This window comes from Mya arenaria, chromosome 1 (assembly GCF_026914265.1).
Source record: "Mya arenaria isolate MELC-2E11 chromosome 1, ASM2691426v1".
Taxonomy (NCBI): Eukaryota; Metazoa; Mollusca; class Bivalvia; order Myida; family Myidae; genus Mya; species Mya arenaria.
Window position 1 is genome coordinate 10,406,664 of NC_069122.1, and position 24,608 is coordinate 10,431,271.

General features: G+C 35.2%; 2 protein-coding genes across 2 annotated transcripts; one reads left to right on the forward strand and one right to left on the reverse strand.

Annotated features, from left to right (window-relative positions):
* Positions 1-5,264: 5,264 nt before the first annotated feature.
* LOC128238550 (coiled-coil domain-containing protein 34-like) lies at positions 5,265-24,455 on the reverse strand. The gene is made up of 6 exons (XM_052954595.1): positions 24,355-24,455; positions 21,945-22,118; positions 20,474-20,632; positions 19,565-19,967; positions 18,535-18,676; positions 5,265-6,997 (listed from the first exon to the last, which is right to left on the reverse strand). The coding sequence occupies exons 1-6, from the start codon at positions 24,369-24,371 to the stop codon at positions 6,843-6,845; spliced, it is 1,050 nt and encodes a 349-aa protein (XP_052810555.1). The 5' UTR covers positions 24,372-24,455; the 3' UTR covers positions 5,265-6,842.
* LOC128238544 (caldesmon-like) lies at positions 8,521-16,394 on the forward strand. Its single transcript, XM_052954581.1, has 14 exons — positions 8,521-8,905; positions 10,123-10,287; positions 10,553-10,697; positions 11,008-11,138; positions 11,561-11,761; positions 11,984-12,085; positions 12,430-12,595; positions 12,738-13,021; positions 13,342-13,514; positions 13,662-13,921; positions 14,098-14,264; positions 14,772-14,972; positions 15,279-15,374; positions 15,614-16,394. The coding sequence occupies exons 2-14, from the start codon at positions 10,129-10,131 to the stop codon at positions 15,851-15,853; spliced, it is 2,325 nt and encodes a 774-aa protein (XP_052810541.1). The 5' UTR covers positions 8,521-8,905; positions 10,123-10,128; the 3' UTR covers positions 15,854-16,394.
* Positions 24,456-24,608: the final 153 nt, after the last annotated feature.

A 24,608-nucleotide genomic window follows, 5' to 3' on the forward strand; every position in this document is an offset into this window, starting at 1 on the left:
CAAATTGAACGTTTTGACAACTTTGTTATTTTTGGTCTTGGAACGAGGACATTTAAGCGAAAATGCATGGACACCAGTGGTATAAGACTGCTGACAAAAAATCAGATCAAATATTTCATACGTAAGTTCAAAAATTGATGTCTTATGCATTTTTAACCGTTAGTAACGATTTTAGCCATAAAACATTAATTTTTGAACGGAAATAGGAAAATCTGAAGGAAAATAGGCTCATTCCAAGACATAAAAATAAAAAGGTTGTCGAAACGGTAAATCTGTGAGAGTGCAGCTTTCAACAGATAACAAGATTACATTGGGTCACTAGGTATTGACATTTAAAATTATAGCCAACTGCTGAATGAAACGACAAGCTTTTCTTGCATACCGGACATGTGTTTCCGGTCATGTGAGTGCTGGAAAAACTTTCATGTACCCCGTGTAAGATGAGTCACGCGCAACAACGCGCCACTTCTTATTTCTATTATTGTATGGTTTATGAAAAGAATATTATGCCATTTCAATTAAGCGCAATCGAATATATAAGTATGAAAGACTTTAAAATAAAATTGGAAATAAATAAACGCGATTTTTGGAGGAAAATTACTGCGCTTAATGACGTCATTAAACAATGACGCACGCGCTTTTTGGTGAAATGTACAAAAGTGCGTTTTCTATGTCAATTTTTCCAAAAATTGATAATTTTAGATATGCAAGATAAAATATCAATCATGTTTTTCCGGTCCGGATCGAAAAATCCGACCCTCGGGCACGCTGCGTGCCCGGTAACTCGGCAAGCCTCGTTACCGGCTTACGCGCGTGCCCTCGGGTCGGATTTTTCTATCCGTACCGGAAACACATGATAGATACTTATAATTCGCACATTGGATATCTGAAATATGCATTTTATGAAAACAGTGAAAACTCGCTATGTCGAAGTCATAAGGACCTCGGGAAATACTTCGAGATAACGAACATTCGATGTAACCGAAATACAAAACATGTCTTACTTAATCCAAAATATTGTTCCACGTTTTCGGAACATCGAGATAACAGAGTTCGACATAACGAGTTTCGACCATATTTTATAGATTAAATTTACAGTGCTATGATAGTAATGCACATCACAAAGTTACCCACAGAGTTGACATAACTTCAACATTTTAGGTGTGATATACAGTCGAACCCCTTTTGGCTCGAGCTCCTAGGGACCAGCGAAAAGACCTCGAAATTTGAATAATTCGAGCCAAGCGGTAATGCTAACATTCAGTTTAAGGAATTCGGTTCTTTACAACCAGTTAGAGTCAAAGAGGAATTCGAGCCAAGCGAGTTCGAGCCAACGGGGTTCGACTGTATGTGACGTCATCATCGAAAACGAATCCTGTGGGGGTAAAGGTGACGTTTTTTGCGAGGTTTCATTCGTGATAAGCAGACAATCATTGCTACTTTACATATGTTCGGAAAGGTTCTTTAATATAATTTTAAACTTTGTTATGAGTTTGTTTTGTAGTTCTATCTCTTGGCAATAATTTGATTTGTTTTTGTTGTTAACTGGACGCATTATCTCAGATGACGTCACTTACCTAAGAAATTTGATTGACTCTTGATTCTAAGGCCCGGTTGTTCAAAACTCTCGTTAAGGATTTAACGTTAACTATCATTGTTAAATGTTACGCTGTCAACGTTAAAATGAACGTTAACATTAACGTTCACAAAAATGGGTTGTTCAAACTTAACACTTACGCTTACAGCGATAAAGTAGGCGTTAACTTAACGGCTCTTCTAACGTTGGTCTGGACCAACGTTAGAGTCAATGTTAAATAGTCAGTCGACGTTAAAAATGGATGAGACAGTTGGTGCTTTTCTCAACAACAGAAGAAACAAGAGGATTAAATTATTTCTTTCGATCCACATGAAAAGTAATGACTTAGAAATGCCGCTACTGTTTTGATATCTATGCGATTGAATCAATTGTACAGCTGCTTGCCCAAGTCTTTCAACGTAAGACATAATGGTCAGAAGCTGTGTCAGTCCGGGGGCGAGCAAGTGTGTTTGGTCAGAGGTGGTGAATTGATTAGATATGTCGACTATACTGTCCCTGACATTTGATGCTATCCTCTGACTGGTCACTGCAAGTTGAATCACCAACCACATTGTATGATTCGTTATATGCATGTTGCAATAATTAAATAAAAACTCTTAAACCTCAACTTTTATTGTTTATTCTTTACATTTAGTTAATGGGACACAACCATAAACTAATTAACGAAGACAGAGTTCGAAGAAGGAGAACTCTGCAGTTTCATCAGATTGACAATCTAATAAAGGGGCTGTTCCCTGATTCGGAGTAAAAAAGTGCGTAATTTCGCGGGGCTGAATCCCACGTAACAGAAGCATGTATGGTTAAAATATTGGGGTGTGAGTAAGGGGGCTGGTTCAACATTCGAAATTAAAAGTTAAGGAAAAAAGCCACGTCACTTTAATAAGCTAGCAAGAACTGTCCCAGAACATTACCAACTTCTGCAGCTCTTTGTCATACAAATGTGACCTTGACCTTTGTGTGATCAAGTGTGACCTTGACCCGTGAGTGTCTACTTGTGCACATGACACGCACAGGTTTAATTTAAATTAAAAAAACACAACAACATCGAGCTGTCCAAAGAAGTATTGCAATGTGTGGCATTGACATTCAATCGTAGAAAAAACATGAGCTCTTTTGACACAATAATACAAAAAATAAAATGACAAAAAAAGAAAATAAGGTAATTTAAGGTATTTCACCCCTAACGGCGAGAAATTGGAACTACACTTATTATATTGTTTAGGGAAAGTATGTCTATATATATATTCAGCTCTTCAAATTTCAATGATGTCGCTCATATGACTTTTCTATGGATGCTAATCAGCGAATACAACACCAAAATAGTGCCAACTATATTTTCAACGGTTGTTAAATAAGTACTTCAATCATTCTAACCAAGTGTCATGAGGATCCAAGGAAATATGCAACTTTTATTGCATATATAGAGTTACTTACTAACACTTAACTTTGTGATGTACTTTTTTATCCTTAGATGCCGCGTATCTTATAAGAATATATCATGTGTTTCCGGTACGGGTAGAAAAATCCGACCCGAGGGCACGCGCGTAAGCCGGTAACGAGGCTTGCCGAGTCTGTAATGTCTAAAATTATCCAAGATATCATCTACAATGTCATTGAGTCAATGATTTCAGGTAATCAGATGGAAAAAGAAGCCCCTACTGCGTAAACATAGTTTTTCTTACTTTCGATCTACTGACCTAGTTTTTACCAGAAAAATACACATATTCCAACTTCATTGACATTTCAACACAATCATTCTGACCAAGCTTCAGAACCATCAAATAAAAAAGCAGTTTATATTGTGCATACATGGACACGTTTCTTTCATGTCCGAAGAAACTTTTTCGAAATTTAACCTTGAGACCTATTTTGACCGGAGATGACCAAAGTTTGAGAAAGATTGCGACTTCTTCAAGACACTATTTATCATCAAGTTTCACAAAGACTGTATGGAAAGACCTCTTACATAAAAAAGGTTTTGGAACCAAGATGTCCCATATTTGATAATGGTCAGATCTTCACCAATACAACCACAAGGGTTTCACAAAAATCGGACAAATATAGCAACCTGTATTGCGTACACAAGGTTTTTCTAAGATTTGAACCAAGTGACTTCACCATGACCATCATTCTGATAAAGCTTCACAAAGATGGGAGGAAAAACAGCTATTGCATCATGTGCATAAACAAGGTATCCCTAACAAGAGGCCCTAAAGGGCCTATGGTCTACTGGCATGGCTCTTGTGGTCATTTTCAATCCAGAGTACGTACGTTTGAGTAATAGGCAACAAATATAGTTCACTTTTAGTGTTTGGGTTAGCTGAAAACGCTGCACGTTCAACATCTGAGGACAGGAAGTGTTGTAAGCAGATTAGTTGCATTAACTATTTTAATGTGTCAAGTAAAGGTAATCTGAGGGTAAAAAATATTTGCTTTCAAAACTGTACTCATCGTCAAAATTTTATTTCTGTAGCTTTAAAAATAAAAAGTCGGTCAAAGTCAAGGACATCCGAGGACAACATTAATGCTTGCTTGCAAAACTGTTTACATGGTCAAAATTTCATTACTGTAACTTTAAAAATTAAAAAGTAAGTCAAAAGGGGTGGGACCAGCTTTTGCCCAAGGGGCATTATTTTTCAATTGCATCATATGATGCTCCACAACAAATATCAAAGGTATGGGCCTTGTGGTTTGAAACAAGAAGATTTTGAAAATATTCAATATAAGTCTTTAGGAAAATTGTGACACCCAGGGCAGTGCCAGTTTTGACCCAAGGGCATAATTTGAACAACCATGGTAGTGGACCACTAAATAAAGCCTTGTTCAAAATAGCAAGGATTTGCATAGTGGTTTCAGACAAAAAGGTTTTTAACATTTCCCAATTTAAGGGGGGGGGGGGAGTCCATCCCTTACACCCTTACAAAGAGAAGAGAACTGTTCCCTGGGCCTCCGCCAACGTCGCCGAGGTCGTTTGCATTTGCCGCACTGGTCCTTTGCGAGACAATCTCCGTGGTGGTGGGGGGGGGGGCGGGGCAATGACCCCAGGGGCATAATTTGAACAAACCTTCACAAGCAATTGTGACTTTACATGTAAACTTGGCTAAAAATAGACTTCGCTCAAGTGGACTTGGCTAAATATAGACTTAGCTTAAAGTAGCATTTTTTTTATACTTTCAAGACCCATAATCCAGGCATGCATGGGCAGATCTGGCTGGTTTTCGAAAGGAACCGAGCTGGATATCTAGAAACTGTACAAGTTTCATCGAGATACAATCAAAAATGAAGACTGTATCGTGCTCACAACCAATTGTTTGTTTACACAATAGCATTTTTTATACTATCAAGGGCCATAATCTAGGCATGCATAGGCAGATCTGGCTGGTTTTCGAAAGGAACCGAGCTCTAATGGATATCTAGATACTGTACAAGTTTCATTGAGATACAATTAAAACTGAAGACTGTATCGTGTTCACAAGAAATTGTTTACAGACGCACGTATGCACATACTACATACGAATTACCATCGCATTATAAAGCTCTTCTGGCCTTTGGCCAGTAGAGCTAAAAATGGTAATACTCTGATAGTATAATTTTTGGATTAAGATGAATGTATACACTATAATAACAGTGTTTAAGATATTCTTTGTGTAGAAGAATGAAGAGTTCCACTTTTTTATGTTTTATTCTCTTAGTATCTTATCACAGACAAATAAATAAAAATAAGATCACAAAAAGTTTGAAATAGCTACCAAAATGACCATCCCTATAGATACCCAACAAATGCATAATATGAGATTTCTTAAAATGTGGTAAATAATAATACTACTATGCTACTACGCTGACATACACTAAAACGTCAATGTAAAATAATAGATCTAGAACTAGCAAAATTTTAAAAATAAAACTTGCTTTTACAAAAGTTATACAGTCATCCAAAACTAAAATTAAACATTTGCATACAGAAAAAGTCAAGAAACTAATGTTAGTTTTACATTATAAATCCTCAAACACTTTATCAGTATATAGTTGGAAAACTATTCATGAAAATTCTAGGTTCTAGGTTTAGACAAAATAGCATGATTATTATAATCATTATAATCATTACAAAACTCAATTTCAATTTTCATAATGTCCTAGATTTTAACCTTTTTTAGTGTTCATGATGATGTCTCCGCCATTGGGATCACTGGATGGATTCTTTTTTAATCACTAAGAAATCTGTGGACCAAAAGCACCAGCCAAATTTCCATTTGGTCATTAATTAACATTTAACATCTACATACCACTCAATAGCAACTTTACTGAGCAAGTTTTTTAAATAAATAATACCTTCACAATTATATTTTTTTCTTAAAAATCCCAAAAATAAAGATGCAGACACTTTAAAAATTAATGTTTAAAGGCTAAAAGCCATACTTATGCTTTAAAAAAAATGATTATTTCTTTGCAGTAAACATCAATTTTTGAACAATAATATGAAAACCTGCAATCTGATCTTTTGTCTGAGCAATTTTGTATCACTTGTTTTCAGACATTAAGGTAAAAATTGGCTCATGCCAAGACAAACAATAAAAAAAGTTGTCAAAACTTCTTCTGTGAAAGTGCAGATTTAATAAAGACACAAAACAAAATGCAAACAGAAATTACAATACAATGCTACAAATTACATGTATCAATGCCTTGATAGAATTACACCGTCTTTTTTAAAAAGCATGTTTACTGAGCAAGTATTTAAAAAAACATGTTACACTAAAGTCTGTAATAAATTACAAAATCTTTTGAAAGCATGTTTACTTACATTGTAAATGCAATAAGCTTATCGAAACAATTAATAACAAAAATCTAAATTTGCAATAAACTTGGCAACAACTGAAATCTACCTGTATTTATGTAACTAAGTAAGGTATTTTTTTTTAAATGTTATGATTTTTAACAACCATCGTTCAAGCATGAAATGTCCCAAATTTCATCAGTGCTAATAAACAAATTGCCATTCAATTTTTGCTTTTTTTATTGAATCAACCATCAATTTTACTAAAAATAAGGAACTAGAAATCTACTTAATTACTATCCAACTAAATCTGTCTTCATATTATTTCAGATTAGTTAATTAATATGTATTTATGAGAACAAGTTCAGAAACAAAACTTGAATAAAATTCAAACAAAACTTGAATAAAATTCCACAATTTCATATCTATAAGCTTTCAAAAATATTTTATTCATATTGTAATAAATGCCAATCTTCATCGATATTTTTCTGGATTCCAGGCGTATTTAGGTTTTGGTTTTCCTCGTCGCTTGGTCCTCTTTTCGGATGCGGGACGGGGAATGTGTATTGGTTGCCATGGCATCGGGTTGTAGAATGAGGGTACAGGGTACGCACAGGTGTCGTGGTAGCCTGAAATAATAAAGGGATTGTTATAAGTGTATATACTCATGAATCTAAAACAAAATAAAGCAACCTTTGACATATATTTATTTAATGCATTCCACATTCATAGAGATTTATCGGTGAAATAGAATTGATATTTCACTGTTTAAAAAAGTATCATTGTGATATTATCTTCACTATTTTGATATTTAAGCCCACTCTACTTCCATACCAATCGTCTGCATGCCAACGGCTGGAACACAATTTCACTGACGCCATTTCCGAATTGACATAATGTTTGTAAACAATTTGGCGAGCTTTTCTAAAAGACTACAATTATTAAACTGTCATTTTCTATCCTTTTAATATAATAATAATTTAATGAAAAAAAGTTTACTTCCATGTCCAATCACAATAAATTTCACCCCGTGAACACCAAAAGTTAATATTTCAATCCTAGCTTTGCATTTCAAGAAATATAACCTTTGATGCTGACAATCAGTAAAATATATTGCGATCTTACACCGAAACAATTATCCTCTTTATTCGCACTAAATTAAGTTCAAAACAACACTAGATAACATGTTTAAATTACAAACTTATTTAAATTATTGCTATCACAGTCTTTTTGCAAAAATTCTTTCTTCAATAAAATCTCTCTTCAATAAAATCCCTCTTCTAAAATATTAAGTACGTATTCATAAACAGGCTATAGTTTCATTTAAATTTGAGGTGCTATATATTCCATTGTATAAGCTATAGGAAGACAATCGTCAAAATCTGAATTTCTTATGTAGTACCATTGAAAGCAAGCCCCCGTCCGCCCTCAATTCCTTAATTCATTTCTCACACTAAAAATGTGACTCAGCTTTATTGACAAAATTTATGAGAGAAAACACATGCATGTACTTCTTCTTTTGGAAAAAAAAACATTCAGAACTGTAACTCATAATTCAAAACAACCATAAAACATTGTGCATAAAAAAAGGTAAGACATGAGAACGCAATAAGTTTAACGTGATAAATATAACTTTTATTTCACAAAGATTATTTTGATTGATAGATTTCAAAAAGTCCCTGATTTGTGGCCACAATGAAAAAACTGTTTGTTCGGGGTTTACCCTGTACCCACAATTTTGTAAGAGGGTAGATAAATAAATAAGGATTTTTTGTTCAATCTTTTTTTAGCTATTTATTACCATATGACTGTAGAAAATAACTGGAAAATATTGACACTGCAGGTGGCCATTTTTTTAATTGGGCCAATTTTACTGAGTTGGTCGAGTAACCACAAACAAATGTCTTTTTAAGCATAGCCTCAGAGCACTTTTTATTCCATTCCCATGACTTTTTTTCTCAAAAAAAATCATAATGTTTGAAATATATTTTGGATAAATACATTAAATGAGTTCTCAAATTCATTAACTTTATTTCTAAACATTTTGCTAAAAGTTAAACACTTCAACCTAAAAGAATTTAACATTCAGCACTTTAAATCTAAATCAAATTAACTTCTTCGCACAAAACTGGCATTTTTATACTTACAACACATCTGCCGAGCTGCACAGCAATTTCATTTAAATCATAATTGCACTAAAATTTAGATCCAAATTTCATTATCATGGCTTGTGAATGAAAAACCCGTTTTTCCGATATAACACTTTGTAATCTGACACGTCCTTTCAAAATGACAGTGTAAACTTAATGATTAAGATAAATATTTGATCCTCAATATCCACCAAGCTAGAGTCATGCTTCATTTCTCTCTATTTCAATTGCCTACTGAATAATGGCCGACCGTAACTAATATAAATAACTCCCTAGCAACTGGGAAAGTCAACCGTCAATATCTGCTTCTGTAAGAGAGCTTTCTGATCGTTGACAGTAGTTATTGTTTTAAATATCAATTATTTAAAGGAAACTTGATCTTCAGAGGTATGTTCATTGTTTTATATTTGTCCTGAGTGACATATTTATATCTGTTTAAGAGATTAACTGGTTTAACTTTAAAGAGATTAACCAGATTAGGAGATTAAATTATTGAACTTGTCACAGAATGTGACAAATTGCATTTAATCATAACTTAAAACAATGACTTATCGCAACTAAATATAATCAAGAGTTATATAATACCTAAATAGACTACAAAAAAAGCAATTTGATGGTTCAAATACCAAATTGAATGCAAATTTACTAAATACATTCGAAAGAGGACATGAAGGTTTTCTACTGTCATGTTCCATCATGTTTTTGGGCTTCTGTTATGATTTGCAAATGCTGCTATAAAGCAATTAAAATCAATAGCTGATTGATTTGATTTGGTGAAATTTTTAAATTGACAGAATTGCAGTGTTGTAATCTCAAAATCAAATCTGCAAAAGCCAATAAAATGCTATTCCTGTGTTTAACAATTGACTTTTATGTATGGTTAATGTAAGGTTGTCGTTTTCTTTCAGGCAAATTGCATTTATTGTTATTAAAAGCCATATACGCATGGGTACTAATGTATGTACTGGCTGTCATGCAGAAACAATTGTTGAAACAAAATGAATCGTTGTAACATGTATCTTTATTATGAAACAAAATGCAATGGAAAACAGAAAATTGAATGTACAGTCATACTCACAGCGGAGGGGTTGGGGGTTACAAAATGAGGTCCTTAAATTGTTGGTATTATTTTATATTTATAATGCCTGCCAAAAGGTTGGGGCGACATTAAGTAATTATAATATTGAACAATATTTTTCTTACATGAAAAAACAGGTTTTCGTGGAGGATTTTAGCAAACTGTACCCTGAGGTCTCAAAATATCTTAAGATATTAGAACAGTCTTATTGACATAATTGTGTAATTGTTTATCTTATTTTATTGATCTAACTTTCTTGCTTAAACTTGATTTACAAAACAACAGGGTTTTTTATAGCAATTAAACCTTTAATTTTTTTTTCCTTTAAACAACCCAAAAGAAGAACATTACACAATTTAATCCTATATACAAATTGTGTGCAATAATTATGTCCTTGAAGGACTAAAGTGTCTTCCAAAATTTGGGGCCATGAGATGTGCCCTGATCATTCAGCTGAAACATTTCAATAAACAACCAAAGAGAAACACTGAAATACTTTTAGAATAAATCCGTTTTTGAAAAACAGGTTGCCATGGAGAACAGCAAGTTATACCAGGCCCTTGTTGGGTGTGATGAGAGTGAAGCCTTAAAACAACTTGAAGAGCCCGAGGAAGGGTTTGATGTTAGCGCCCGCAATGAACGAGGCGAGACTTTCCTTCATGTTGCTGTGCGAACTCTCAAATCCATACAGGTGGGTGGAAAATATTTTGTATTTATTTTTTTATTTTTTTAAATAAATTGTGTAATCTTAAATATGAAAAAAAATCTCCCATAATGAACAGGGCACAAATTTGGAAAACAGCCCCATCTGGCTTGTTGACCTCAATGCCGAATTACAAACACTGCCAACCTCCATCCATGTTGAGGGGAGATGCATACCGATCAGTCAAGGTATGGTGAGATGATTGATATATTGAGTTTCAATTTGTCAAATTAGTCTTATGTTCAAATACTAGGTTATAAAGGCACTGATGGACAAGGTCGATATCACGACTAAAGATGAAGATGGAAACACTGCTGTAGAAAACATGTTTGATGATGAAGATTTTCCAGAAGAAGGGGAGAGTGTGTTTAAAGAGGCCGTTAAACGGAAGATCAAGGGTATGAATGTTATTACTGAGTTTGTTGTGCAAAGAAATGTTCACAGAAGATAAACTACCAAACATTTGCTACATGGAAGATCTTGTTTTAATTGAATGATTTCTTGGATTGATTTTTCTTAATTCTAAATATAAAGAACAGAAATGTAACCCATAAAAATGGTGAATTTCACTTTTCTGTTTTCAGAGCACTCAATTATAAAGGGTGATTTTTTTGCAATAATCAATTTGCAAGTGTCATCCTTTTTTGGTCCCTCTAACATATATGCACATAATTTTACTTTAATAAACCTTTGAAAACCTTCATTTAGGTTTAAAGAAGAAAGAGCGAGAAGAGATGCTGCTGCGAGGCTGGCTTGATCTCTGGTTAGATGACGACGATGATGATGATGACGATGATGAAGAAAAGAAAGAATTCAACTCAACAGTCAAACAAACAGTGGTAAGTGTTATAACTGATACCTGACTTGATACTTTAGCATCTATACAGTATGATCAAATTTTGTGTCATCACACACAGTTCGAATATTTTATATTCATAATTAGTCTTTAGATTAATTACGGTAATTCCTTACATCATAGGTTACCTATAAATTTCAATATGTCATACTGGCAATAAAAGCTTCTTTTTGAATCAGTTTTCAAGTCTGGAGTACAATTGTAAGTTAAACCTTTGGCTATTAGGAGTGAAGTTTCAGGAACACTTCTACAAATGGAATTAAACTGTGAACTTCAGAAGAATTGATGTAGCTGAAAGACTAGGTCCTTTGGGAGCATAATTAACAGTCCCAAATGAATTGAAGTTTCACCATTTCCCCATAGATATGGTATATAATAATCAACAATTCTAATTCTACTCTGTAGGGTCAGGTTGAAGACCTTCACAAGGCTGTCAGGGAGAGCCAATGGGATCGAGTCAAGGAACTTATGGAGGATGGAAAGCTTGTGTGCGCTGCTGACAGGACTGGGTTACCTCCCTTGCACGAGGCAGTCATTCTTGGCCTCGGTGATATTGTGGAAAACATCGCTAAAACCTTTGCTGAGTCTTTGAAAGCTACTGACTCTGTATGTATAAACATTGGGAACTGAGTTTGAAGCATTTTTCTCGCCATAAACCTTGATGTTGGTCTATTTTTTTAAGAATCAAAATTTAAAAAACTGATCACATTAATTAATTACAGGATAGTTTGTCAAAAATATAAAAAATCCTGCTCAATATTGAAATTCCGTCTTCCACAGTAACCTACTTTCCCAGCGCTCAGATGTCTCAACTACTTTTTATTCCAGATGGGACGTACTGCCCTACATTACGCAGCAGGCAGGAGAGACGGAGGTCACCTGTATGAAGTTCTTGTTAATGCTGGGGCCGAAGATGATGCTCAAGACATTGTGAGTTATAACAAGACAAAGTTGTGTCCACTTACATTTTATTGAGAAATATCTGTCTATATCCAATTTGTACTTTTTCATATCTTCAGAAATGTTAATCTTTCTGATTTGTAAACTAATTATATTTCTTCAAATATTTATGCCAAATCTTCTACATGTACTATTTTTAAACATTATATTAATATGTTCACAGTAGTTTATAATCTCAAATGAACAGTGAACAAGAGCACCAATCTTGGTTCACTTTTAAAAAAAGGGAGTCAGGTTTTCAGCAGGTGATTATATTTTTAATTATTTTACTGAAAAGAGTTTATTGTTGACCTTCTGTTAATGTCTTTCTTCAGAACCAAAAGACGCCCAAAGAAATCAATGAGAACCCTGACCTTCTTCCAGGGGAGAAAACTGCTGAAAAACTGCAGAAGAAACTGGCTAAACCAGTGCTAACATGTCAAAGGAAGAAACAAGCACAGACTCAGGAAGAAGATGCCACGCAAACAGCTGAGGGTGATGGTAAGCTTATAACTTTAGCAAAAAACAAAACAATGCAGCATTGAAAGAATGAATGTCAATAATCAGCAAATTTTGCTTGTTGTGTTTGCTCAAAGATGTAATTTAAAGAATGGAATTACAACCGAAATTACATTGCTTTCAGATGAGAAGCCAAGTACACCCCCAAAGTCTGCAACCCCGCCACCCGCCAAGAAACCCCAGATGCCACCTGTTGACCCAAACAAGCCTGTCCAGATGTACATCTCTCCAGACGTTCGCCAAAATCCCCCACCCACCACTGTCGATGGCAAATATGTCTCTGAACACCTCGGCCATGCCCTGACTATCGCCCTGGCTCAGATTGCTGAACAACGCCCATGGGATCCTATCGAATACCTGGCTCACTTTCTGTACAAATACCAGGAAAATGCCAACCATAACAAGAGGGTATGTCTTTCGCATGTTCTACATTGCCTTGATGAGGATATTTCAAAACTGTATTTTCAACCCAAAACTGTCATCTTATCTCTATAAGAGAGCACCAATCCTTCTACACACATAACATTTCATTAAATACAAAATGTACACTGTAAAATATCACCATAATAGGCCAACAATTGTGACCATCAAGTTTATAATGCATTTTGAACATAAATGACCTTGATTTTCTGAAGCAAGGGGCAAAGTAGTCTGATGGCAATAACAATGTCCATCATCATGTATATCAACGCACAATCGATTTATAAATCAATATTATCAATTTCCAGCAAAAGGCGATCCTCTCCCAGATCCGTGAAGAAGAGGAGGCTAAGAAACAGGAAAGAGAATCACGCGATAAACGGAGGGCAGAGTTACATCGCCTCCAGGAGGAGGAACGGAGGCAGCGTGAAGCCGCCGAGGAAGAAAGACGGAGGAAGGAGCAGGAGGAACTACAGAGGAAGTAAGTCACAATGCTGACCAAATAGATCAATAAAGCGATTAATAATTACATAAATGCAAGCAGCAACCAATCACATATCTTGATTATGGCATAATGGCATGCAGCAACCAATATCTCATCAACCAAACTGTTATTTCAATTCTCCAGGGCAAAAGAGGCAGCCTTGAGCCAACAACCTGGCTTGGAAACAGTGATGGAGGACAAAGAAGAAGACGAGACGCCCAAGGAACGATCCCACAAAGATGAACATGGACAGACAGAGCTCCACAAACTGGCAAGCCAGCAGGCGGCAGACCTTACAACGCTTCTGAGCATGGGTTACAGTCCAGGTGAAAGGGACGAGAATAATAAGACTGCAAGAGATATTGCGGAGGAGAGTGGAGTTAAAGAGAATGTAGAAGCAATTGGTAAGAAGGTTTTCCTCACATGATGCTGGAATAGATTTGATAAGGTTGAGAGGTAGAATGTACTAGTTGCAGGCTGTGTTTCCAAGTGCTCTATATATTAAGATTCAACTACTCAATCAAATGTAAGAAAATATCCAAATAACCCATTGGCTGCAAACTATTCCTTTTTCTTCCAGACAAATATGTCCAGAAACTTGTGGAAATGGAAGAATTGGACACTCTTCAAGACCTTCTCCTTGCTGGCTATGACAAGTTTGACGTCGTCCTTGATCGCCTCAAAGAACAGACAAATACACTGCCAGAAGATACACAAACATTCCTTAAAGAACTATCTGAATTACAGGTAAGATAAGATATAGGTTTCAACTTAAGCTGGCAAGACTGAAATCATACAATGTTTAACATAAGCTCTGCATAGCTGATTGGTTTAATACATGTATATTGTCACCTTAATTCAATGACTACATATCTGCGTCTCTTTCTTTATGCATTGCAGTTATCAAGTTATTGCACTAGGGTGACGATTATAAAAAAGGGGCATTTTTAGACATGGCCTTAAGTACAACAATTATTTTCAGTCATAAAATTCATTTCATGAGTAAATTAAGGAACCATATTGGTTTTGGTCTTAGTGTTAATTCCAATATGAAAACAAAATTGATTTTAATTCTGACCCAAGTCTTAATGCAGTTTGATCTGTTTACAGTGGTTATCTTTAAATACAATAAGTGAAACTGGGATAAAGAAACACTCAGCAAAATCATAGAAATAAATCCGTTCAAATGATACACATGAAATTATAACAAATCCATAACAAATGTGTATATTTCAAGATAATTCATTCATTTAGGAACGAATCTCAGCTGTGTTTAAAGCTGTGCAGACAGAAGGACTTCGAGACTTAAACCAGGCTCTAGAGCGCAAGAAACTCGCAGGTGCCAAAGATGTCCAAGGGAGATCACCCCTCCATTTAGCAGTGCTTGTTGGCCACAAGGAAGCCGTAGAACACCTGGCATCAAACTTTCCTGTGACATTGAAGTGTAAAGATAACGTAAGTACTACCAATTATAGAGACTATTGAGGAAAAACGTAATGCCACTGTGTTCTTAACAATTCAATCTCACTTTAAACATCTTCAGGTTAGCAGTCATTCTCTGGATAACTTACCCCAGTAAATGGTTTGGTTCAGTAAAATAGATAACAACTGTACTTTTTATGAAACATTGTCAAGACTTCTAAGGTATTCATCTGCTTACATTCTATATCATAAATGCAAATTTAAATATTGGCTTTTTCACAGCTATTGAAAGGTAATCTAAATTAAGAAAGTCTTAACAGTTCTAATGTCATTTTGCAGCTGGAGAGGACCCCCCTACATTACGCTACAGCTGTCTCACAAGAGATGGCAGAACTTCTGCAGAAACATGGCGCTGATGCACTGGCACAAGATGCTGTGAGTTTCTTACTAGCTATCATCTAATGCAATGTTAGCTTTAATTTTACGTGTTTTTTTCATGAACAATTATTGTATGATTTCAATTTAAAACCCCCAAAACTTATGTCGAATGTCAAAACCACTACACTGTCTTTAATATTAAATAAAAAAATATGACATAGATATTGGTTGTGTAAAAGCCCATTATAAAGGAGCAGACCAGAAAACAAATTTCAAATTCAACTTTTCAATTCCAGAAAAAACACACACCCGCATTCTACAGGGATAATCCAGAGGATGTGCAAGCACTGAAAGGTTCCCTGCCCTCTCTTTACACTGGTACCCAGCAGGAAACCGGCCAACAAGAAATGGGTGAAGAATCACAAGGAGGAACCAGCCAACAGGAAGTAGATCAAGATTCTCAGCCGGGAAATGGACAGGAACAGGAAGAGGGTCAAGAAACACAACAGGAAGCAGGGCAGCAGCAAATGGAATAGTTGAAGCAGAATTTTTCCACAACTCCAATTATAGGGAAAAGAACAGCACTTATTAATACCTAAAGACTTCCAAATATTAATACTACTGAATCAAATTTATTTTTTCAATGGGTTTTTGTCTTTTATGTGTGAATTAGCATATGCTTGTAATAATATTGCTTTATCTTCATTTCCAATTTGTAGATCTATGGGTTTCATGTTTATGTATAATATAATCCTACATGTTTGTATGTATTAATTATGTGATGTTTAAAAGCAAAAATCTTTTATTATTAACAAGAAACATTTGCAAGATAAAATGTAAATATATTGGCAATACTTTATTTTTAAATATTATACATTTATACATAGTATTTGTACTCTGCATTTAGAACTATGTGTGTGTTTTTTACAAAAATGATTTTAGAGTTATCATAATATGATATTTTTTCTCTACGCAATATACTTATTCTACTTTTTAGATACTGCATTTTACTATTTTAACAGGTTATAGATCTATTTTATTTTGATCAATAAAACCAACTTTTAAAATATCCAATGTTTTGTGATCATTGTCAACTTGCTAGGTTCTTATCCAAGTACTAAGGGAGTAAACCAGCTCTTCACTTATTAAAGAATTATCTTCCCAAATCATTGTAACATTATTTCAACAAACAAATTAAATGATTTTGAGAGACTGCAACCCAATTTTGGCTTTTAGCATCAATTTTCTCTAAGATGACCTATTGACCACTCATATACTGACCATGATTTACATGCATACCAAATTTTGAAACCACAATAAGTCGTTGAAAATAAGTTGACTAGAAATAAAAGTGTGACAACATCGCAGAAGCCAATGCTGCCCGAATATTCAGGTTTTCATACGGCATACTGGTAAGCCATAGGATGATTGAAATTTAACCTACAAATGAAGACAGAGACCTTGCTTTTGAATAGAGTGGATCAAACCAAGACATTCTTAATTTCTTTCCAAAGGAATTCTAGTCTACTGACACAGTTTCATGAACATTGTCTTTTAGTTAAAATATTTTATAATATTATTCTATAGAATATATAATTGAAAGTAAACTGTCATGTAGTAGTTATTCTAAGTAGACCAACAAACTGGCATTAATTTGTAAGAGCACTGCCTAGTTTGTTAGGTTTAACTCAATAATTATCTATTAGGCCACAACAAATTGATCATTTGTTCTACGGATTTTGCCCAAAAAACGTAGGAGCGAGCGAGCGAAAAAAAAAATTAAAATACTTTTTTTTTAAATTTAAGGCAATTCAGAGGCGAGCGCAAGGCGAAAAATAAAATAAAAATTAAAAAGTTTATTTCTTACTAAATTTATCATGCAATATGTCAAGAAATGCTTTTTAATTGCAAACATAGGTTCTTAGTTTAAATATAAATGAAAAGGTTTTGATTGTATCACATGAAAATCTGTCTCAATATATAACAAATGGCAATAAGATCCAGTGCTTTACTATTACTTAAGACACTGCTGATTAAATTGCGGGACAACACAATTGAAGCAGTATTAAACAAATCTGCAAATGTGGCACCGGTCATTATATTAGAGCAGGTGGTGGAATAAAGATGTTTCCCTTTCAAGACCTCGCCTTTAACAAGTGGATAAGAACAAAGAATTGAGAAAATTAAAACAGTCATTTTACTTATAAAAGGTTTTATTTTCTGATTTTACTGATGTTATTTTTATACTGTACATGTATGTGTAATGCACTAGTCAATTGTAACCACGACCCCCAAGGTCCGGGGAATAGAGGGGACTTTGACTTTCGGTCCAGCCAACCCCGGGGGGGGGGGGGCATGGTTACAATTGAATGGTGCATAAATACAGACTGTTTCTGAAACATTTACAAGTCCTTCTATTTTTAACAATTACGAGTATAAAACTGAGAAATGCATTTTAGAATTTAAAAAATAACTCACGAAAACATGTTCATTTGTTGTAAGTCGAGTGTCCGTGTATTTTAATATAAGTTTTGCACTCAAAATCTGATTAAGTTATTATTTAACACTAAATTTTGAGTACAAAACAATGAATTACTTAAAACACACATAAATAATTATTGCCTTCGACGCTGTGAAACTGTTGTTGTTTACTGAAGACTATAATCCATTGACTATGACACTGATTTTCAATTAAAAATGTGTATTTTTATATGTGTACGAAAACTGAAAGTATCCTGCAAATTAATACCGGAAATAGATAACAATGGTGCGTCCTGCAAAATATTCCCGACAAAAAAGACTGTCAACAAATATCGGCTGTTTTGCGGTTACGAGAAAAGTTTGCTCGCGGAGAATGTAAAGCATGGAAATACCTTCAAAAAAGGCGAAATCGACGCTGCAGGTTCAAATTTTAAGTAAAAAAACTTCAGATAATAGAGGAAATTCAGAAGTAAAAAAAATAAATAATATGCGCGGCCAAATAGTAAGTGCGGGCGCAAAAAAAAAGTTTTTTTTTTTTTTTTTTCGTTTTTCCAATTTTAGGTGCGGCAAATCCGACGAACAAATGATCAATTTGTTGTGGCCTTATGACAAATTTATGAGCCTTGCTACGCATATGGTCATGTGTACAAATTTCCATATTGATATTTTCATAATTCGCCACCGATGACACCAAGGCTTCAAGAACCTCACAAGCGGAAAACCATCATTCACTCACCTGTCAATTTGCCATCAGTGTATCCAAAACTATTGGGCAGTGGCTTTGACTTTGCGTCCGCTCTTTTACACCATTCCTCAAACTTCTGCTGGGCTGCTATCCTCTGATCTTTCCTTAACTTCTCTTCTTCTTGTTCTTTCAACTAAAAGTACACAATAAATAATAAATACACAAGTTAAATTACATTAAGACAAGGGGTTAATGTAGAAACTGATGCTACAGCAGGATATATGTTTATGGAGGAAAAAAAATTGTTCTGAACCATACCCACAGTGGTCCGTCCTAGTTGTTCACCCTAGATGATTTTTAAACATTTTTCAACACGTATATGTAGGTAAAAATTACTCTGTCTAATAACATAGCCCTTATTTTCTTGTTGTTTTTCCCGTTTAGCTTAGATCCTTGTGCATTTTAACAAGTTATAGAACTTTGATTTTTTGGCTGCTGGTTTCAAGGATTTTATTGCCACAAAAAATAACTCAGCCTCTTACACAATTTCTTAGCCAAGGACTCCCATTTTGTCTCCCACACTGTAACTGTGCATCCTTTGACACTAAAGATAAGCTTCAATTAATTAAATCCCTGTATTATTTCCACAGACCCCTTATTTGTTAATCATGAGGGCCAATGGACCATAGCTGAAAATTACTAGGAAAACCCTTGCTGTGATTCTGTTAGAGGTAAACCCGTGTCATTATCGGAAAACCTTGTTTTTATTACGAAAACCTTGTTCTTATTACGAAAACCTTGTTCTCAATTGGAAAACCTTGTTGTGCGTACGAGAACTTGTTGTTTGTGGGAAAACCCTCATGATTGTTAAAATAAATTGTTGTTAAGAGTGAAAACCTTAATATCAGATAAAAAAACTTGTTTGTAGGAAAATCTTGTAGTAAGTGTGAAAACCTTGTTATTTGTAGTAAAACATTGTTGCTAGTGGGAAAATTTGTTGTTGGTGGGGGACCTTGTACTTTGCTGGAAAGCCTTGTTGTTTTGTCTTGGAAATTTTGCATCGTAAAATTAATCATATTACCTTCTCCTCCTTCTTTTTCCTCCTCTCTTCCAACCGCTTTTCTTCTTTCCAGTCGTTAAACTTCCTCTCTGCTTTTACCCGCTCCAACTTTTTTTGTTCCTCCAGTATCATCTTCTCCGTTTTCGTGCGCTGTTTCTCTACACGTGTCTTTAATTTCTCCTCAAAGTTCTTCTTGTCCACCCATTCTTGTCTCACCTTCTCTGCATGCTCCAGTTTCTTTTGTTTCACCATTGCTTCCTCTCGTTTTTTCTGCTTTTCCTCCCGAACTTTCTGTCTCTCCTCTCGGAGTTTTTGCCGATCTTCCTTGACTTTCTGTATAAGCCATTGCTCCCAAGGGGAAAGGCCAGGCTCTGGTGATTCTGTCTCAGTAGTATCATCTGTGTATGAGGATTCAACATACTTTCTGTAATAGAGGAAAGAAAGATATATAATTCAGTATTGACATTCCAGGGATTTCTCTATGTTGCCGAATTATATGCGTATAAAGACTTTTCTGAAAAATTGAAATAAAGTGTAAGGGGGTTTCAATCGTCGGAGAGTTCCCATTGGGTCATTTATTTTACATATTATCGTTGGAGAGTTCCCATTGGGTCATTTATTTCACATATTATCCTCGGAGAGTTCCCATTGGGTCATTTATTTCAAATATTATCGTCGGAGAGTTCCCATTGGGTCATTTATTTCACATATTATCGTCGGAGAGTTCCCATTGGGTCATTTATTTTGCATAATAGTTATCAACAAGCATGATACTAAAATGACATGATGGAATGAGCATGTATCAAAATTCAATAAAAATTAATAGAGCTGTACAAGGACTAATATATCTGTGGGTCAGATTCCTTTAAGCAACAAGCAAATACCTTAAAAATTATTTTAAAATAACATGGGATCAGCATGTGAGCAAACCTTATGATCTTTTTCTTCCCGACTTTTTTCTGTGTGGTGAAGGTGTTATTATGGATCTCCTTTTGGTTTTTCATGGCCGGTTGCCTATTTTCCTTGCCCGACTGATGACCCCTCCTCGGCAGTTCACGTATCTCGTTGGGAAAATCTTCGTCATCTTCACTGTAATTGATTATTTCCGTAAATAATGGGGTTTACATATAAGGTACCAGGCAACATGTTGATATAATGGTGGGTTCTGATGAACCCGCTAACAATATTTATCAAAATACCAGTAGAGACAACTTACAGCAAGGCTTCCATAAAAGAAAGTTTGTAACTGTATTAATTACTCCTTAAAACTTGGAAAAACGTCCAAGTTGGGTCCTTGGATCCATACATATGTAAACTTCCATAATTTTGGAGAAAACTTCACAAGTGAAGGTTTAGAATTTCAAAATAACAATAACTGATGTCAGTCTTACTTCATAACCATATTTTCAATAGGTTAAAAGAATTATTTGAATATATTGTTGTTGGTAATTTATTGTTGCAAGTTATTTAATTTTTAACATAAACAGTTGGACAAAGGTTGAAGCATTCATAGTCTTAGAGAGGTCTACATAAACTACCACAATTTATAGAAAAACTTCCAGGATTGACAAATTTCTTAATACTACTGGGTGTGGCAGTTAAAGTTGCATTGAACATAAGTTGATAATACATGACATGCAAATAATTGTATAAATATGCAGTGGTCGAAATTAACACAAGCGGCAAGTCCTGCACTAGTAAAATGTCTTCTGAATTTACATGTTTGTAATATAGCAGGGCTTGTACATCCAAAGGTCTAATTTTGATGATTGAATATATATATATATATTCACATTAAATATGATGAAAAACGAAACTGCTTTTGAACCTTTGAACGTGTTGGATTTAGTTGAAATGTCCTTCTTACCAAATAACATCCATATCAATGAACATGGTTTTAATCAATTAAGTTTCAAAGAATGTAACATAGCCATTTGAATGCAGGCCCAAAACCTTATCAGGAGCTCTGAATTCAGAGGGAGCTCTAACACCACAAGGGATTTATAGTGAAATTCTTGGGTTTACAAGCAATTGGGTGAAGGACATTCCCAAAGCCTTGAAACAGCATTTTGGGTATTTTTTATTAAGTTTGAATACTACTACTACTGTCAGTGCTCCAGCCAGGATTTGAAAAGGGCAGGGTGGAATTTTGAAAAGGGCAAGCTACAATAACATGAGTCGGGTAGGGGCAAACAGAGGTGGGTATGGACGGGTCCACCCCTGTCACAAGGGGGGTTTGGGGGTCTTCCATAGAATTTGTTTCATACTCAATTTAAATCATTTTACATGATTTCCAGATTTTAACAAAATGTTTTATTCTTCAAATTTAGAAGGGTCTGTTTGAATAATTATCAAAATTAAAAAAATATTTTTGTCTGTGGTAGTATGATTTAAAATGTACCTGAGACTAATATAGCTGTCATGATCAAGTACTGATGTCAGTGAAGCGGTTGAACCCCTGGATTCTAGCGATCTTGACCTTGGTCCAACAATAGCCTCAGGGCGCATCCAACTGGGCTTCGTAACTGTAGCTGTGACAGGTCGCGGGCGCAGATTTGTTGCCCTCTCATGTGATCTGTCAAAACATGGAGTGAATTATTAAAACTTTTCTAACATAGAAGAGGAACCAAAGCTGAGCATCTTTAAAACAAGAGTTGATAATTTGCTTCAATTTCAGTGAAAGAACAAGTTAAGGATAGATCATAGGATGCCCTAATACATGGGCAGGGATCTATTTTTTTACAATACTGTGACTCCGAACAATAACTACCTTACGATCAATTGCCAACCTTAACACATTAAATCAGCCCAATTGGGGTTTAGCACACATGATTCGGTTGCTGAAGACCTGCAGAAAGTTGTGAATTGATATACATGTATTGAGGCCACATATTCAATGGATCATTTATTGACTAAAATACACACCAGGGGGTGTATACAGTGCTATGCTGTAGCAGATACTGATTTCTGTTAAGTCGTTTCTTTGCTCTCAACTCTGCCTACCATTTGGTTGATGGTTTTTTGTGTAAAGCATACTCAGTATTGATATTTAAGACTCTAAACACGACTGCTGAAATAAAGCAGAATTTCCAGATCTGCTGCAAGGAGAAAAATGGTTCTTTTTTAGTGCGCACTGGGTTCTCAAAAAGGCACAAATACAAGTATTGCAAATTGTTAGGAGCAGCACGCACACTCACTGCTACCTTACAGATAACTTAAACAATGCATGATTTGTTTGAATATTCTTGTTCCAATCTCGTTTTCAAAGTCATCAACATTGAACTTGTCTTAGTAATGCAATTGAAAAAAAATAATAGAAGGCCACAGTTGCACAGCTGAAAATACAACAACAATCAGTATTATTGTCTGACAATGATGAAGGTGCTTGCGCTTAATTTAAAACCGGTTACTAAAGGCGAAATGTCTCTAAAAACTTTTCGCTAATTATTTGCCTTAGCAGTAGTTTAAGTCAATCCCATACTGATATTGACTTCACAAGTCGCCAAAATACGGCCATTTCCGATGTGCAATTATGATGTTGATTGCCAGGGATAAACGAGTAAATACAATTATCAGTAACGGCATTTTTATTACAAACGTTTTGATTGGTTCTTGATTTGCAACAAGGTACAATCAAAATCGTCAGCACTCAATATTCTTCGTCTCCAGTCAAAATGGCGGGAGTTGGTGGAATTATCGGAATACCAGAAACCGGAAAGCACCTTAATGGTGGCGGTGTTTAAATATTTCTTGCGACACGCAGTGTGTTTATTTTAACTAAACGACATGTCCGTTTAATGTTTATGTGAATGAAATCAGGAAACCATTAAAACCAGTTGACATTCACTTTTTTACTCTTTTTGTATACTGCATATATTTTTTCGGACAGGCAAAAACTTCCAAAGTGCCCGTCAACCGGAATTTTTATAATTTTGGAAAGACTGATACAATGTATCAGATTTAATTGATGATGCATGTCATTTGTGCCAATCTGACAGAGAACCTTCATACCTGATATATGTCCCAATGACAATATTATTATCTGTAATTTTCACAACAGTGCTTTATCTCAGCTATTGAACTATTATTATTAAGGCTTTCCAATCATTATTTTAAACAGAATTCAAAAAAAAAATGCCAAACAGCAAACCAAAACACTTTGTGGCATGTCTGATATTATTAGTAATAAAACACTATTGTCTCCTGCATGTGCAATGTCAGGGGCTGACCACACCTGTTTTTGGTACTTGGTACACGGTCTTTTTACGTTTTTTCAGTACTCAGGACTCCAGACAATCAGGACTCCAGACAATGTACACAGAAATTCAAAATAATATGGATTAGTCCATTCAAAGTTTGGAATTGTTCCGTACAGTTTCCAGCTTTATAACCATGGAGGTTTTGGCTCGCAAGGTGTTAGTTGGTGCAGGATCACTCACTCACTAGACTCCGTCAATGCCCGAAATGCCAATAATGCGGTGGTTTTATATTCACGCCAAATATAGTGGGGAACGGGCCTTACCTAGGGTACCTGGGGTGCAGGGGCTTTTGGCGGGGATTTACCTCAGTTGCCCCAAGGGAACCAGGGTTTTACCTGGGCTTGGCTGGACCAAAAGTCAAAGACCCCGCTATTCCCCGTACCTGGAGGGGCCGTGTTTACAAATTAACTAGTGCATCATGTGCCTTAATATTGAGTGAGCCTGCTGACTGTTAAGTTGGAAGTGCTGCTATTATTAGTAGTATTAGTTGACACGTTTCAAATTATGTTTACATGAAATAAATATGGACAGTATTAAATAAGAAATTTGTACCTGCTTCTTCTGTTCATTTTACTGAACACTAGTATTTAAACGAATAACATGCAAAAATTTCATTGACAAATCAAGTCACAACAAAGTAAAGAGCAGGCGCGAACAAAACAGGAAGTGGGTATGCTGGCTTTGGATTGGATAAAAATCGTCGATTAAAAGGAATGCTGAATACTCCTTCATAAACTCTTTCCTCGTTTGCAATATTTTTTAAAATCCATTGAAATTGTTTACTTGAATTTTGGGTATGAAAACTG

What these genes read in the sequence shown, in the direction of transcription:
- LOC128238550 (XM_052954595.1), bottom strand. An exon ending in GACAGCTATATTAGTCTCAG is followed by an intron (nt 20,633 to 21,944) that starts GTACATTTTAAA and finishes AATCAATTACAG; the next exon opens with TGAAGATGACGAAGATTTTC. An exon ending in GGAAAAAGAAGGAGGAGAAG is followed by an intron (nt 18,677 to 19,564) that starts GTAATATGATTA and finishes GTGTACTTTTAG; the next exon opens with TTGAAAGAACAAGAAGAAGA.
- LOC128238544 (XM_052954581.1), top strand. Translation starts at nt 10,129, where the DNA reads ATGGAGAACAGCAAGTTATACCAGGCCCTTGTTGGGTGTGATGAGAGT. An exon ending in CGTTAAACGGAAGATCAAGG is followed by an intron (nt 10,698 to 11,007) that starts GTATGAATGTTA and finishes ACCTTCATTTAG; the next exon opens with GTTTAAAGAAGAAAGAGCGA. An exon ending in AAGAACTATCTGAATTACAG is followed by an intron (nt 14,265 to 14,771) that starts GTAAGATAAGAT and finishes TCATTCATTTAG; the next exon opens with GAACGAATCTCAGCTGTGTT.